General features: G+C 39.7%; 1 protein-coding gene across 2 annotated transcripts in view; it reads left to right on the forward strand.

The window, feature by feature from the left end:
• Nucleotides 1-11,227, forward strand: part of LOC104944172 (epithelial membrane protein 2-like) — a 25,310-nt gene extending 14,083 nt beyond the window's left edge. Inside the window, exons 2-5 of one of the 2 annotated variants that reach the window (XM_010769673.1) lie at nt 6,182-6,270; nt 7,732-7,840; nt 8,664-8,804; nt 10,028-11,227. In XM_010769673.1, coding sequence (XP_010767975.1) covers nt 6,193-6,270; nt 7,732-7,840; nt 8,664-8,804; nt 10,028-10,188 — 489 coding nt within the window. In that variant the 5' untranslated portion in view covers nt 6,182-6,192 and the 3' untranslated portion in view covers nt 10,189-11,227. Of the gene's footprint in view, nt 1-6,178; nt 6,271-7,731; nt 7,841-8,663; nt 8,805-10,027 lie in introns of both variants that reach the window. The other variant, XM_010769672.1, reaches the window with a different exon arrangement.
• The last annotated feature ends 1,339 nt before the right edge of the window (nt 11,228-12,566 follow it).

Below are 12,566 nucleotides of genomic sequence, written 5' to 3' on the forward strand. Positions count from 1 at the left end.
TCTCCTTATATTGTTAGATCTCAACTTTATTGATTGCATTACATTACATGTCACTTGTTAGACGCTATTATCCTAAACGAATAACACACACAGGAGCAATTTGGGGTGAAGTGTCTCAGGGACACAACGACATGCTGACTGCAGTTGATCCCAACACCAGCGCACTAGTCCACTGCGCCACAGCCTCCCCGTATACAGACAACCCAGTCTCGCAGCATTTTGTGTCATAGTCACGAAATTAATGTAATCTATTGATTCGTGTTCACCAACATGATTTTTGCATTTTTTTCGTGTCACACAGAACGATTTTAAAAGAAATGTATTTCTCTTGGTAGTGTGTCTCGTGCCTGCACCACGCCTTTCTGTCCGGTCGGGTCTTGGAATACCAGAAGCTGTGTGGTTCATAAAAACATGTTCTTACTCAATATCTTACCCTAACCCTATCCCTATTATTTTAAATTCTATAATGTCGGATTTCTTTGCCGTCCGCGAGGAAAATAAATGGCTCAAAGCCTCAGAATACTGACCTCTGTATTTTTTGTCATCTTTTTTTCCTTCTAATTTGTTATTATTCACATTGCTTTTAAATCGTTCTGTGTGACACGAAAAAAATGGCGAAATCCTGTTGGTGAACACGAATCAATAGATTAATTTCTTGACTATAACACGAAACGCTGTGAGACGTTGATACAGAGGTGTCTCTTATCTTGGGTGGGGCTTTACGAGAAAAAGCGGTAGATTTTTAAGACAAGAAACACCTCCATCCCAAACCTGAATTAGAAAACTTCAAAGCTCTGATCTCTCCCCGAGGGACGGGCTGTGTTTATTCAGTGACATCGAGGCGTGGTGTCAGAAACTCTGCTGAAAATGAATGATAAGATCAGAGCTTATATGCAAAATGGAAAGAGATGAGTCCATGTTCTGGATAAGTGAGGGAAAACCTACTTACATTTTATATTTGGTCAGGCACAACATACTGATATGAACCTGAAAATGAGCATAAAGTAATATCTTATACACTATTTGTATGTATTGTAAAATACACATTTATTGGTTTTATATAGTGCAGTACAATGCAGACTTGGAGTAGAATAAATAAATGAAATATCAAGGTGGAGTATTTTCATGGTATTCACCTGTGTAGTCGATTAACTCTACTTCTCTTTTTGAGTTCCCTGGTGCATCAACATCCCATCAGTTACTGAAGTGGTTGAAGGTTCACAGTTATTATTATAATTGCAGCCTAAATAAATGGTTTGTATTGAACACATTGGGCAGTTAGGACATATTTTGATTAGTATCTATATCATAAAGAAGTGGGACAAGTACTCAGATCTTATAGTTGAGTAAAAGTAGAAGTACTCAGATCTTGTTCTTGAGTAAAAGTAGAAGTACTCAGATCTTGTACTTGAGTAAAAGTAGAAGTACTCAGATCTTGTTCTTGAGTAAAAGTAGAAGATCTGAGTACTTCAGATCTTGTTCTTGAGTAAAAGTAGAAGTACTCAGATCTTGTACTTGAGTAAAAGTAGAAGTACTCAGATCCTGTACTTGAGTAAAAGTAGAAGTACCAGAGTGTAGGAATACTCTGTTACAGTAAAAGTCCTGCATTCAAAATGTTCCTCAAGTAAAAGTAGAAAAGTATTCTCATCAAAATATAGTGAAAGTAGCGACAGTAAAAGTAGTCATTGTGCAGATTGGTCCATTTCAGAATAATATATATGATATGTTTTATAATGATTGATCATGAAAGTGTTCTCAAAGCTGGTAAAGGTGCAGCTAGTTTGAATGACTTTGTATACTGCAGGGTAGCTTGTGGATTTACTCCAGGTGGAACTAAAGTCTGATTTAACACTTGATTGTATTTCACATCATTCATCCACATCTGTAAAGTAACTAAAGGTATTAAATACATGTAGTGGAGTAAAAGTACACCATGTACCTCTGAACTGTAGTGGAGTAGAAGAACAAAGTAGCAAAACATTGAAATACTTAAATAAAGTACAAGTATCTCAAAATTGTGCCCAAGTATAGTACTTGTTGAGTTTATGAACTTAGTTACTTTACACCATGTGGCTATAAAGATAAAAAGACTTAAGCCTTGCACAGAGGCACGAAAACACATTTTCAAAATGCTCAACAGTGCTGCCAAAATTATAAACTGACTGCTACACAAATTAAAATAAATGCTTTTATATATTTCTATTAGATGTGACTCTTTGGCGTTTCTGTTATTATTAACACTGTTGCTTTAGTTGTTCTGACTGCTAAAATCCTCTGTTATTCCTCATTTTAAAGCCGATATTCCGTGGGGTGGGGGAGCCGGGGGGCTCGGATCCTTGTCACCTTTTCATACAGATGAGTTTGCATCCCAAAGCCTCAGTCACCTTAATTCATGTAATAAAAACATCTCAGGTCAGTAACACTCAAAGCTAAATGTGCAATACCATGTTCAGCTATGTTACTATTTATAATGTTATTGTTCTACATCAGGGGGTAGAGGCAGCAAACAACATCTAACCTTCCTACAGGCGAGACGGGAAGACGGGGCGAGGCTACTTACGTTAGCCGTATTAACGTTTGGCGATGCTGCGTCGAGGGGTCAAGTTGGTCCAGTCTTTCAACCAAAGAAGTTTTTTATAAAGGAAATGTTTCGACTCAGTTCTTAACTTTGGTGCGAAGTAACCGGGGATACACTAGTCTCGCGTATGAGTTAGTAGACGCAATCTGATGTTCGACGAGGGAGGTATCTCTTAAGGGGTTGGAAAGTACCAAGGTTTCAACTTGTGGTATCACAAACAGGTTGGAAACACGGAGTCGGTATGTAGTGGAGTGGTGTAACTAAATAACTTACTGTGGTCGGATTGTGCCTAGGCTGCCGACATACCTGTAAGCGGGCCCGGCCCATGGTCATTTAGTCAACTAACCCTCCCAATAAGGCTCCTCTGCGGTCGACCCAGGCGTTCGGTAAGATACAGGGAGAGAGTAAGCCCGTGAAGCGTCCCTTGCTGGGTCTATTCGGACCATCAGCTCGACCTCCGAGGGCAACTCCCCCGCATGACAGTGTCAGGTTTGCACCCAGGGACAAACAAGGGCACACACACAAAACAGCACCACACACACAACACACACACACACCACACAACACACACACCACACACACACACCACACACACACACACACACACACACCACACACACACACCACACAACACACAACACACACACCACATCAACACACACACACACCACACTCACACACACACCACACACACACACACACACCACAGGGGAACGGTCCGCGTCGGGACTACGAGAGGTGGACCGGCAGGCTTAAGTCGACAGGAGGTAGTAGACTAGTCCTGTAGTCGAATAGATTGAGGATCAGAGGGTCGTTGAGTGGGTGTGCTAGACAAAAGATCGTGGGTCACCATATGTGAGGACCGACGGGTAAGTCATAGACAGACGCACAATAAGCATGAGGTACCATTGATCAAGGAACACAAAGGGTCACGGTTAGGGAGGCAGGTAGTAGGTGGTCTCGGAAGGTCGGTTGGACGGACGAGAGGACGTAGGATGACGGACCGAACATTGTCAGTCGGAGAGTGATGCCCAAAAAAAAAAAAAAAAGACGATGGAAGTGAAATAAGGACACTGAGGTAATTATATTAGTGGGTTTTGGACGGACTCAGGTGGCTTTGTTATTTGTAATTTGTAGAGTCAGTAACGGGACGTGGACCCAGGACAAAATTTGTATTAGGATTGTAGGTAGAGTGAGGTCCAACTATCAGTCCTGTGGGGTACATCAGTGAGTCTTTTTTGTCCTGTAAGACTACATGTCAAAGTTATTTTCCGAACCCCTTGTCCCTACTATCGAGTATATAGCTCTTGAAGTTTCCAGAAAATAAAACTTTGCAGTAGTCTTACAGGCAAAAAAGACTCACTCGCTGTACCCCACAGGACGATAGTGGGACCTACTTCTACCTGATACTATGTCCTGTCAGGAAACAAAATAAGAGTAGGTTTTTGGTCACCTAGTATCAGATATACTCTGAAGTTCCAGAAAATAAAATGGTTGATCTGTCTTACAGGACCTAAAAAAAATGACTCACTGATTCTACCCTACAGCGACGATAGTGGGCGACTTCACTTTCACTCGAAACTAGGGACCTTGTCAAAACAAAATAAGAGTAGATTTGTGTCTGCCCTATACAAAAAAGCAATGGAGATGGTCCATTAGTATCTGATAAGCGCCGTGGGTTATAGTGCATCCCTACCGTACTGACCAAAAGGGCTCAGCTCCGACCGAACTGGTCGTAATCAAATCTTATGGAGCGGGCTGAGTCGGACCAAACAAGGACCGGGATACTTGGTGGCTAAAATACCCCGTTAATGTAGTTGGTCTTAGGTAACCAGTAAAGAGGGTCACAAAAATTGAGTGATAGTGTCTGGGGTTTTATAAAGGGTCGGCTGGTGCGTTAGGTTATAGATTAAATTTTACGGAAAATAGCCTAAATCTTTTACAAAAATAACTAAATTTTTATCAACATACATAACTAAATTTAACTGTACGTAGTCGATTCCTTTTACAGGCAACCAAATGGCAAAAAAATTTGTCACACTTTACTTTGCCCGTCGAGAGAGGGGGGAGGGATTAGAGACTTTGCTGATAGGGGACTATACGATAACGAGGTCGTCAAGATTGTTATTTGACATCTCCATGAGAGACTCAATCTGGTGGGGAATCTGGGACATCTACAATACACTGTCCGTAAAGGTCATCACTGAACATTGTTAGTGGTAATTTTCAGACCACCATCTTTCGTTATGCCCTCCATTTATTAATTTGAATGTTATTAACACTAAATAAATAACACACACCGAAGTAATACAAAATCCCATATTTTACAATACATTGAAGTCCGAATATCAAGTAGGAAGAGATTTTTCGGAGTTGGTTACTGTTATAAGTAATCATTAAATTTATTTAGGAAGGTTGTGTGTAACAGCATTTTCTATCGGAGATGACATTCAATTCTTTAGTAAGGTTTATACATGTAGAAGACTACATTGTTGTTATTGTAAATATTTATCNGACTGTTGAACTAACTTCACTGAAGTTGCTCATACAGTTTGAGCATTTGACAGAAGATCGAAATAATAAGAAAATGTTCAAAAACTATTTCTGGATCAGGTGAAAGGCGGGGGATGTTTGTAAAGATGCAGCAGGCGTGACATGTGATATATCGTGCAGCCGACCGGTTGCTCATTGTGTGTGTGTGTGTGTGTGTGTGTGTGTGTGTGTGTGTGTGTGCGCGCGCGTGTGTGTGTGTGTGTACGTGTGTGTGTGCGTGTGTGTGTGTGTGTGTGTGTGTGTGTGTGTGTGTGTGTGTGTGTGTGTGTGTGTGTGTGTGTGTGTGTACCCAGCCCTTGACCACTCCTTTACCCGTTGTCGAGAAAAACAGCTCGTTCCAGATGTGCCTCTCCGTTCACACACCCATTGCGGATTATTTACCTAAAAAAAAGTTCACACAACACAAAGTGGGTCAAAAGCCAGAAGAGCCACCAGTGACGAGGCCTCAGGTGAGAGAGAGCGGAGGTTACGATGTGTCGTAATTCAAACCCTGGGAAGCGGGCGTAGGCTTAACGTTAGAATGGCAGGTTTTCTTGACAGTTATTTTAAGGAGTGGAGACAAGCCTGAACTCATCTATCCCGCCACAAGCTTCCCTCCTTTACACCTTCTTTCACCCGCCAAACCGTATTTTCGATTTCCTTCCACAAATGTACATCAACACCTCTCGATAAGAGCGTTTCTCACCGTCTATGCAGGCATTTCACCGTGAGAGCTGTAACTCAGAGTAATTAGAAGTTGTGAAGCCACACCCTGAGTGGATGCCAGGTTTTCGCCTTGCTTTGAGTGTGTTTATGAAGATCTGTGTGCGTGCTTCGAGCTGGGGTGTTAAACCACACAGGAAGTGCCTTTTGTTATTGGCCACATTTTAATCTTTCTATCACATTTCTGCTACTCACTGTAGCTGCCAGTCTGCTGTGTGTGTGTGTGTGTGTGTGTGTGTGTGTGTGTGTGTGTGTTTTATTAGCGAACGAGTTAGCCCTGCAGTTATCCTGCATAATAAAGTGGTGTGACAACTTTTCCTCTTGTGCTTCTCTTTCTTTCTCCAGCAGTCGTCGTCATCATGCTGATCCTTCTCGCTGGTATCTTTGGCATTCACATCATAGGCATCATCATCCTCCTGGTGGCCACCATTGACAATGTAAGTACATTTTGTTTGTTATTTTGTTTGTGCTGGAAGTTTAATTCAACACACCTGAACCACACCTTCTACCTCAGTTATTGACGAGCGCTACATAATCCCTGACTTCCTCCCTAGTTTGAGTGTTAAAAACACAGAGCTATGTGCTTCTCCTCGATGCTGACAGACAGCAGAAATTCTTAGGAGGGATTTCTGCACTCTTATCAACGAGCCTCTGTTCTCCTCAGGGCCGCATTTTTGACATGTCTTGGTGACAGATGGGGCCGATGTAGTGTCGTCACCTGGTGTCACTGAGTGTATTTTAGCCCTAGGCACAGTGCTGTTAAGAAAGTGAAAATACACATGTAAATATGTCAGATTCTTGCCTGTGATGTAGTGAATATTGCACATACCTGAGTGAGAAACAGGGAATGTGACGGTGACTGGCGGATGTGCATTCCTACCTTTGATAATAGTCGCTCTTGTTTGCAGCTTTTTAAATACATGTCATAACTGAGCGGGAACATCCGGGTCTGAAAAAGTAAAAACATTGTAGGCCTACCTTGAGTGGACTCCATTGGTTTCAAATAGAGGTCAACTTGTGTAGGAGACTATGAAAACATTTACCCTACTTCTCACTTGATTCAACACCTCAGTAAACATTTTCCAAACTGGTCACAATTGCTAGTTTTAAAGTATTGAGTTATCAATATCAACTGGTTACAAAAACTAAGTCAAATTGTGTATAAATCTATGAGGAAAAAAAAGCTTGATCTCACTTGATTTATAACCTCAGTAATAATTGTCATGGTCTCAATCGCTAGTTTCAAGTCTTCTCCAATACAGCATGATGTTGTTTTTGTAAATTATGGACCAATTTAGGACCATAAAGAATCCTCTTTCTTTATCGTAAGGTATCCTTTAAGGCGTGGCTACTTTAACAAGTTGCTATCACAATGTTGTCCGGTTTGGGTGTTGTCTGTGATTGCTCCTTTTCACTGTGTTTTCCAGCTAATTGTAATAATTTGGCTGCCTTAAAATATCTCAGTGTTCTCCTTAAGATCCACCCTCTCGTTTGAACTCTGGTTCCAATAAAACATTATGGCTACAACCAAAAACTAACATGGCGACAACCAAAATATCAAGATGGTGGCGATCAAAACACGTCATGTCTAAATTTGAAACCCTAGATTTGCGAAACTTGGCGAAAACACTCGTCCGATGACTTGGGGACACCTTAACAATGCCTAACGTTAAAATTTGAGCATGTTGCGACTTTGGCCATTCTTTATATACAGTATAGTCAGAACACAGGTTGAACACACACTATGTTTACACACCCTCCTGCTTTGAATGATCCCTCCAGCATTAATTCATTAACCTTTATTCAGCTCATAGGAACGTTTTTCATACTTGTCCAACCGCTGCAACAAAGTCGGACCATGATTTTTAAAGTAACATCTCGTTTCTTTCCTGTTTTAGGTTTGGTGGATGACTGACGAAATATCCACTGATGTGTGGGCTCGGTGGATTCAGACGAACGGGGTGTGGAACCTCACAGATCTTCCCACAGGTTCACACTACCCACAGGGTAAGTCAAACACACCGCCTTTAAAGAGGAGAACTTGTTTCCATGCGTACTACACTTTGACAAAATCATATTTACTTAATTAAAAACAAAGTTTGCCCTCAACGTTTTATTGATTTTGTTGCCAGTTTGTTCAACTTGTTCTGATTTAACTTTGTTTTGTCAAAGATACTGGAAAACTGGCTTCAAATCCACAGTACTTCTCTTAAATATTGAGTCATGCCTAAAAGACACCAATCAAAGTCATCTTTAAGCATCTTTTTTTAAGTTTAACACGGAAAAACTCTGCTTCCGAGGCTTCTCTGGTTGTAGTTTTATTGGATTTTGAGAAATACTGTTGCTACGTCCCGATTGGTGCACGGAGGCATCCTTTTCTTCAAATGAAATGAGAAACATTCAAGTGATGTTATCTTACTTTATCCAGCCCTTTATGTGGCATTTTTCCAGAACATGACATGCAAATGATTTGAAAAAACACAATGGGTTTTCAGTTATCCAAATAATTACTTTTGCATTGCAAATCAAGACCAGTATAGCTCAAAATGAGGCTAACATAATGCAAAGATGTCAAATGTCGTAGCAGAACTCAATGAAATGACTTCATCTTGAACCTAATGTAAAGTGATGTTAAGTTTTGGACCTTCAAAATACTCCGCATGTTTCAAAATCCTGAGATATTTATGGTGTTTGAACGCCACATTCCTGCCATTCTGACCAGATGTGACCAGAACACGGTGTCACTGCAGAGTAACAGTTTCCTGGGTGTGTCAGTGTGATGTTTAGCACATATTTCACTGACATTCTCCCTCTCTGTCGCCCCCTGCAGATTACCTCCAGGCGGTGCAGGCCAGCTCGGTTCTCGCCTGTATTTTCTCCATCATTGGAATCTTTGTGTTTGTGGCTCAGCTGTTCACTCTGGAGAAAGGACAGAGGTTCACCATCTCCGGCGCCTTCCAGCTCCTCGCCTGTGAGTATCTCTGTTACTCTGTGGGGGAAGGGTACATTTACTCAAGTACTGAAATCAAGATAAGATAAGAAGTACTTTATTGATCCCAATTTGGGAAATGTTTGCGTTGCAGGCAGCAGCATAACAAGAAATGGCATTGTGCACAAACATTTAAGAGGCTAGAAATAAACATTGCAACATGTAAACATCTCAATAGAAATAAAATAGCATTTAAAAACAAGTAGTCTTTTTTGTAATTCAACATGTATATATATACATGTTGAATTACAAAAAAGACTACTTTTAGGTCCCTGTTCTTGAGTATTTCTATTTAATGCTACTTTATACTTCATGTAATGTTCCCTAACATAATGCAAAATACACAAGTATGTGTGTTGTTGCATTTGTACACTCCCCCCTGTAAAACCAGAACATATCACATAAGCAAATGATAAATAAATAAATAAAATAAAAGCACAATTTTTACTCCACTGTATTTATTTTATAGCTTTAGTTCAGATTAAGATGTTACATTAAAAAAACAAGTGATAAACTAATGCATCTCTAAAAATGAATCTAACTGTTGCAAGAATTATCAAATATATTAAAAAAAACGTAAGAAAGAAAGCCGTAATCATGGATAAATTGTGTATCAGGTTAATAAGATAATAAGTTTATTGATCCAAATTTGGGAAATGTTTGTGTTGCAGCATAAAAAGAAATGGCATTGTACAATACAAATAAAAAGACTAGAAATAAACAAGAAAGTAGAAAAATATATATGTGGAAATTACAAAAGAACAAAAACAAAGTATAAAGCAAGTTATTATTATATATATATATATATATACATAAGTATGTGTGGCAGCGGCGCAGTGGACTAGTGTGTTGGTGTTCGTATCAGGGGAGCACAGGTTCAAACCCCACTGCTGTCAGCATGTCGTTGTGTCCCTGGACAAGACACTTCACCTCAAATAGCTCCTGTGGGGAGTATGTTAGTGGCTTTGGATAAAAGCGTCTAACATGTAATGTAATGTGAGGGAAGGAGTATTACATATTAAACTGAATATCTAAATGTAACATGTACGATGTGATTTTAAGTCCAAGAGAAGCTATGGAGCAATTAATAGTGTGCAAACCAGTTGTAGTTTACTAGTTTTTGGTATAGGTTTCTTGACTTAATTCAGCGATCTGAGTACCTCTCCACTCCTCCTCACTCACCTCCTCGTCTCCTTTCCTTGCAGGTCTTTGCATCATGATCGCAGCCGCCATCTACACCGACCGTTTCCACCTGGACGAGAAGAACGGCTGGTACGGTCACTGCTTCATCTTGGCGTGGATCGCCTTCTCCCTCACCTTCATCTCCTCCATCATTTACTTCGTGTTACGCAAGAAGACGGCGTGAGAAGGACACTAGAAGCTTTTCCCTGACCGACCCCCAAAAAACCCTCAGCTGGACATACCCTCGCTGCTGAAATCTGATTTATTTTTAGTCACAGATGTTGTAATATTTGACATCAGATTCAAGCTGCTAGTATATATTTAGCTCAAGATAAACCTGTTAATCCTCTCAAATACTATCATTGTTTAATTGAGTTTGCTGTCAGGTGTTTTCGTAGTAAAAGGCAAACTCAGGGAAATAACGGCTGTATTTGAGACCGTTTTCAACCCAGATTTTGGGCTGGATTTCTACAGATTAAGACTTTTTGTGGTGTTAACTGAACGAAATGTGCCTTAGGATACAAGAGGCCATTATAAATGAAGATCTATCATTATTTCTAGCAGGTTGAATAATAAAATCTGTGATATTTTTTGTTTGTTTTTGTACATTTATATTGGATAAAAAGGGGCGAGTTTATTCTTAGTTTTTTGTTATTTTATTTTTCTATTTTATTTTCTGCTCTGGTCTTACTTTATATAAGGTGCTACGAGGTAAATGGAGTGTCCAAATGTGGTAAACAAAATCCCTTCCTCTGTGGTAGATGTATTTGTAATCTAATGATAAGACCATATGATTATATATAACATAAAATCTGTAAAATACTACATATTTTTTGGTAATTATTTGGGATTACGAAGACACAAAACTGGTTTAAAAATGCAAGTGTAATACCAAAATCAAATATAAACTCTTACACTACATCATTTTATTCACAGTTAGTTTAAAAAAAAAAATTCCACTAAACTAGTATGTATGAAATTTGCCATTTTCCATAAATCCACAAATTAAAAATATTTTCTGACTGTTAATCCAACCACTTGGGGTAATATCTGCTCTGTTTCCCCCAAATGCAACTGCCTTAAAGCGTGAGATATGATGTGTAAATATGTTTCTCATAATGCTCTGTACGTCTAAGGCTGTTTTATTTTTTGCTACTGTTATTTTTCATCACCGATGACAATAACAATGATTTTTACACTATTAAACTTGATTTCCGACCAACTATGGATGTTTTTCTTTCCCCCATTAGTCATCATAAGGAGTAAAAAGTAGTTGATTAAGTGTTACATTCTGTTAAATAATTGTTTTGAAATTGCAGACAAAAAGCAGTTTGATGACCACATTTATTAAAATCTTGTGAATTGCCAAAACAAGATTCACACTGTTAAAAACTTTGAATTGCAAATAGTAAGAGACTTTTTAAAATAATACAGTAAAAGTATATTCAGTTTACAAAACAATGGTGCATTTAAACTTTCTGTTGTTGACTGCTCCCCAAGTATATTTAGACTTTAGTGAACATGAAATAGAGTGGTGCAGGAATGAGTCCTAAAACATGGACATTTGCATTCAAAAGTATTGTTGGGCACCAAATGATGTCACAGAGAAACACTGAAGTTGTAGTACCACCAAATGGCCAACACGGAAATGGGCTTTAACTTCTGGTTTACTTTCTGCAAGCCTGGATCATCACCAACATTAGCCACCTTTAGCTTAGCGGTGGTGACGTGAAGTCATGTGACCTTGATGTAGTTCCTTTATAGCCCAACATTAGCCACCTTTAGCTTAGCGGTGGTGACGTGAAGTCATGTGACCTTGATGTAGTTCCTTTATAGCCCAACATTAGCCACCTTTAGCTTAGCGGTGGTGACGTGAAGTCTTGTGACCATGCTGTAGTTTCTTTATAGCGTGTGGTGTTAATATGTGGAAATTATCCTGTCGTACGAAACATGTAAGTATCATAAACATTTGTTTGCCATCAGAGCTTATTTTCTGCAATATTCCGAAAATCCAATGGAAAATCCCATTAGCTTTTTGTCAAGGGAACCAGGGAGATGCTTTTGAAATAATCTATATTATATGATCATGTGTTGTAAGTCATGCTAGTTAGTGTCATCCTTTAGTTTATCTAAAGAGACCTGAATGTGCACATGTCTGTCTGCAGCGTGTTATTGAGCATAGCATCTTGTAACATGTGATTGGAAAAGGTCCAAAGGTATAGTGCTGTGTAAACTAAAAAGAAGTGTATAAAACAGTATGTCTGTGTTTCTATTTTGTTATATATTTGGTTATGTCTTGAGTGTCCACGAAATTGCTAACGTAAATCATCGCTGCACCACCCTATAGTCACAAGTGCTGCTATCAAAGAAAGACTCCAGTCTGAATAAAAGCAGTTCACAGTGGGCTGTAGTCCTCTCTCGGATCGTAGCAGCTCTCCTGGTGTCCCGGCAGGGGGAGGCGGGGGGAGACGGAGGGTGGGTATGATGGCGTTTGAGAGGGTAACGAGAGGCGATGGATGGAGGAAGCAGATGTGAGATGGGAGGGTGGAGGAGGGAAGGAGT

This window comes from Notothenia coriiceps, unplaced genomic scaffold (assembly GCF_000735185.1).
Source record: "Notothenia coriiceps isolate Sejong01 unplaced genomic scaffold, NC01 NC01_scaffold00007588, whole genome shotgun sequence".
NCBI classification, from domain to species: Eukaryota; Metazoa; Chordata; class Actinopteri; order Perciformes; family Nototheniidae; genus Notothenia; species Notothenia coriiceps.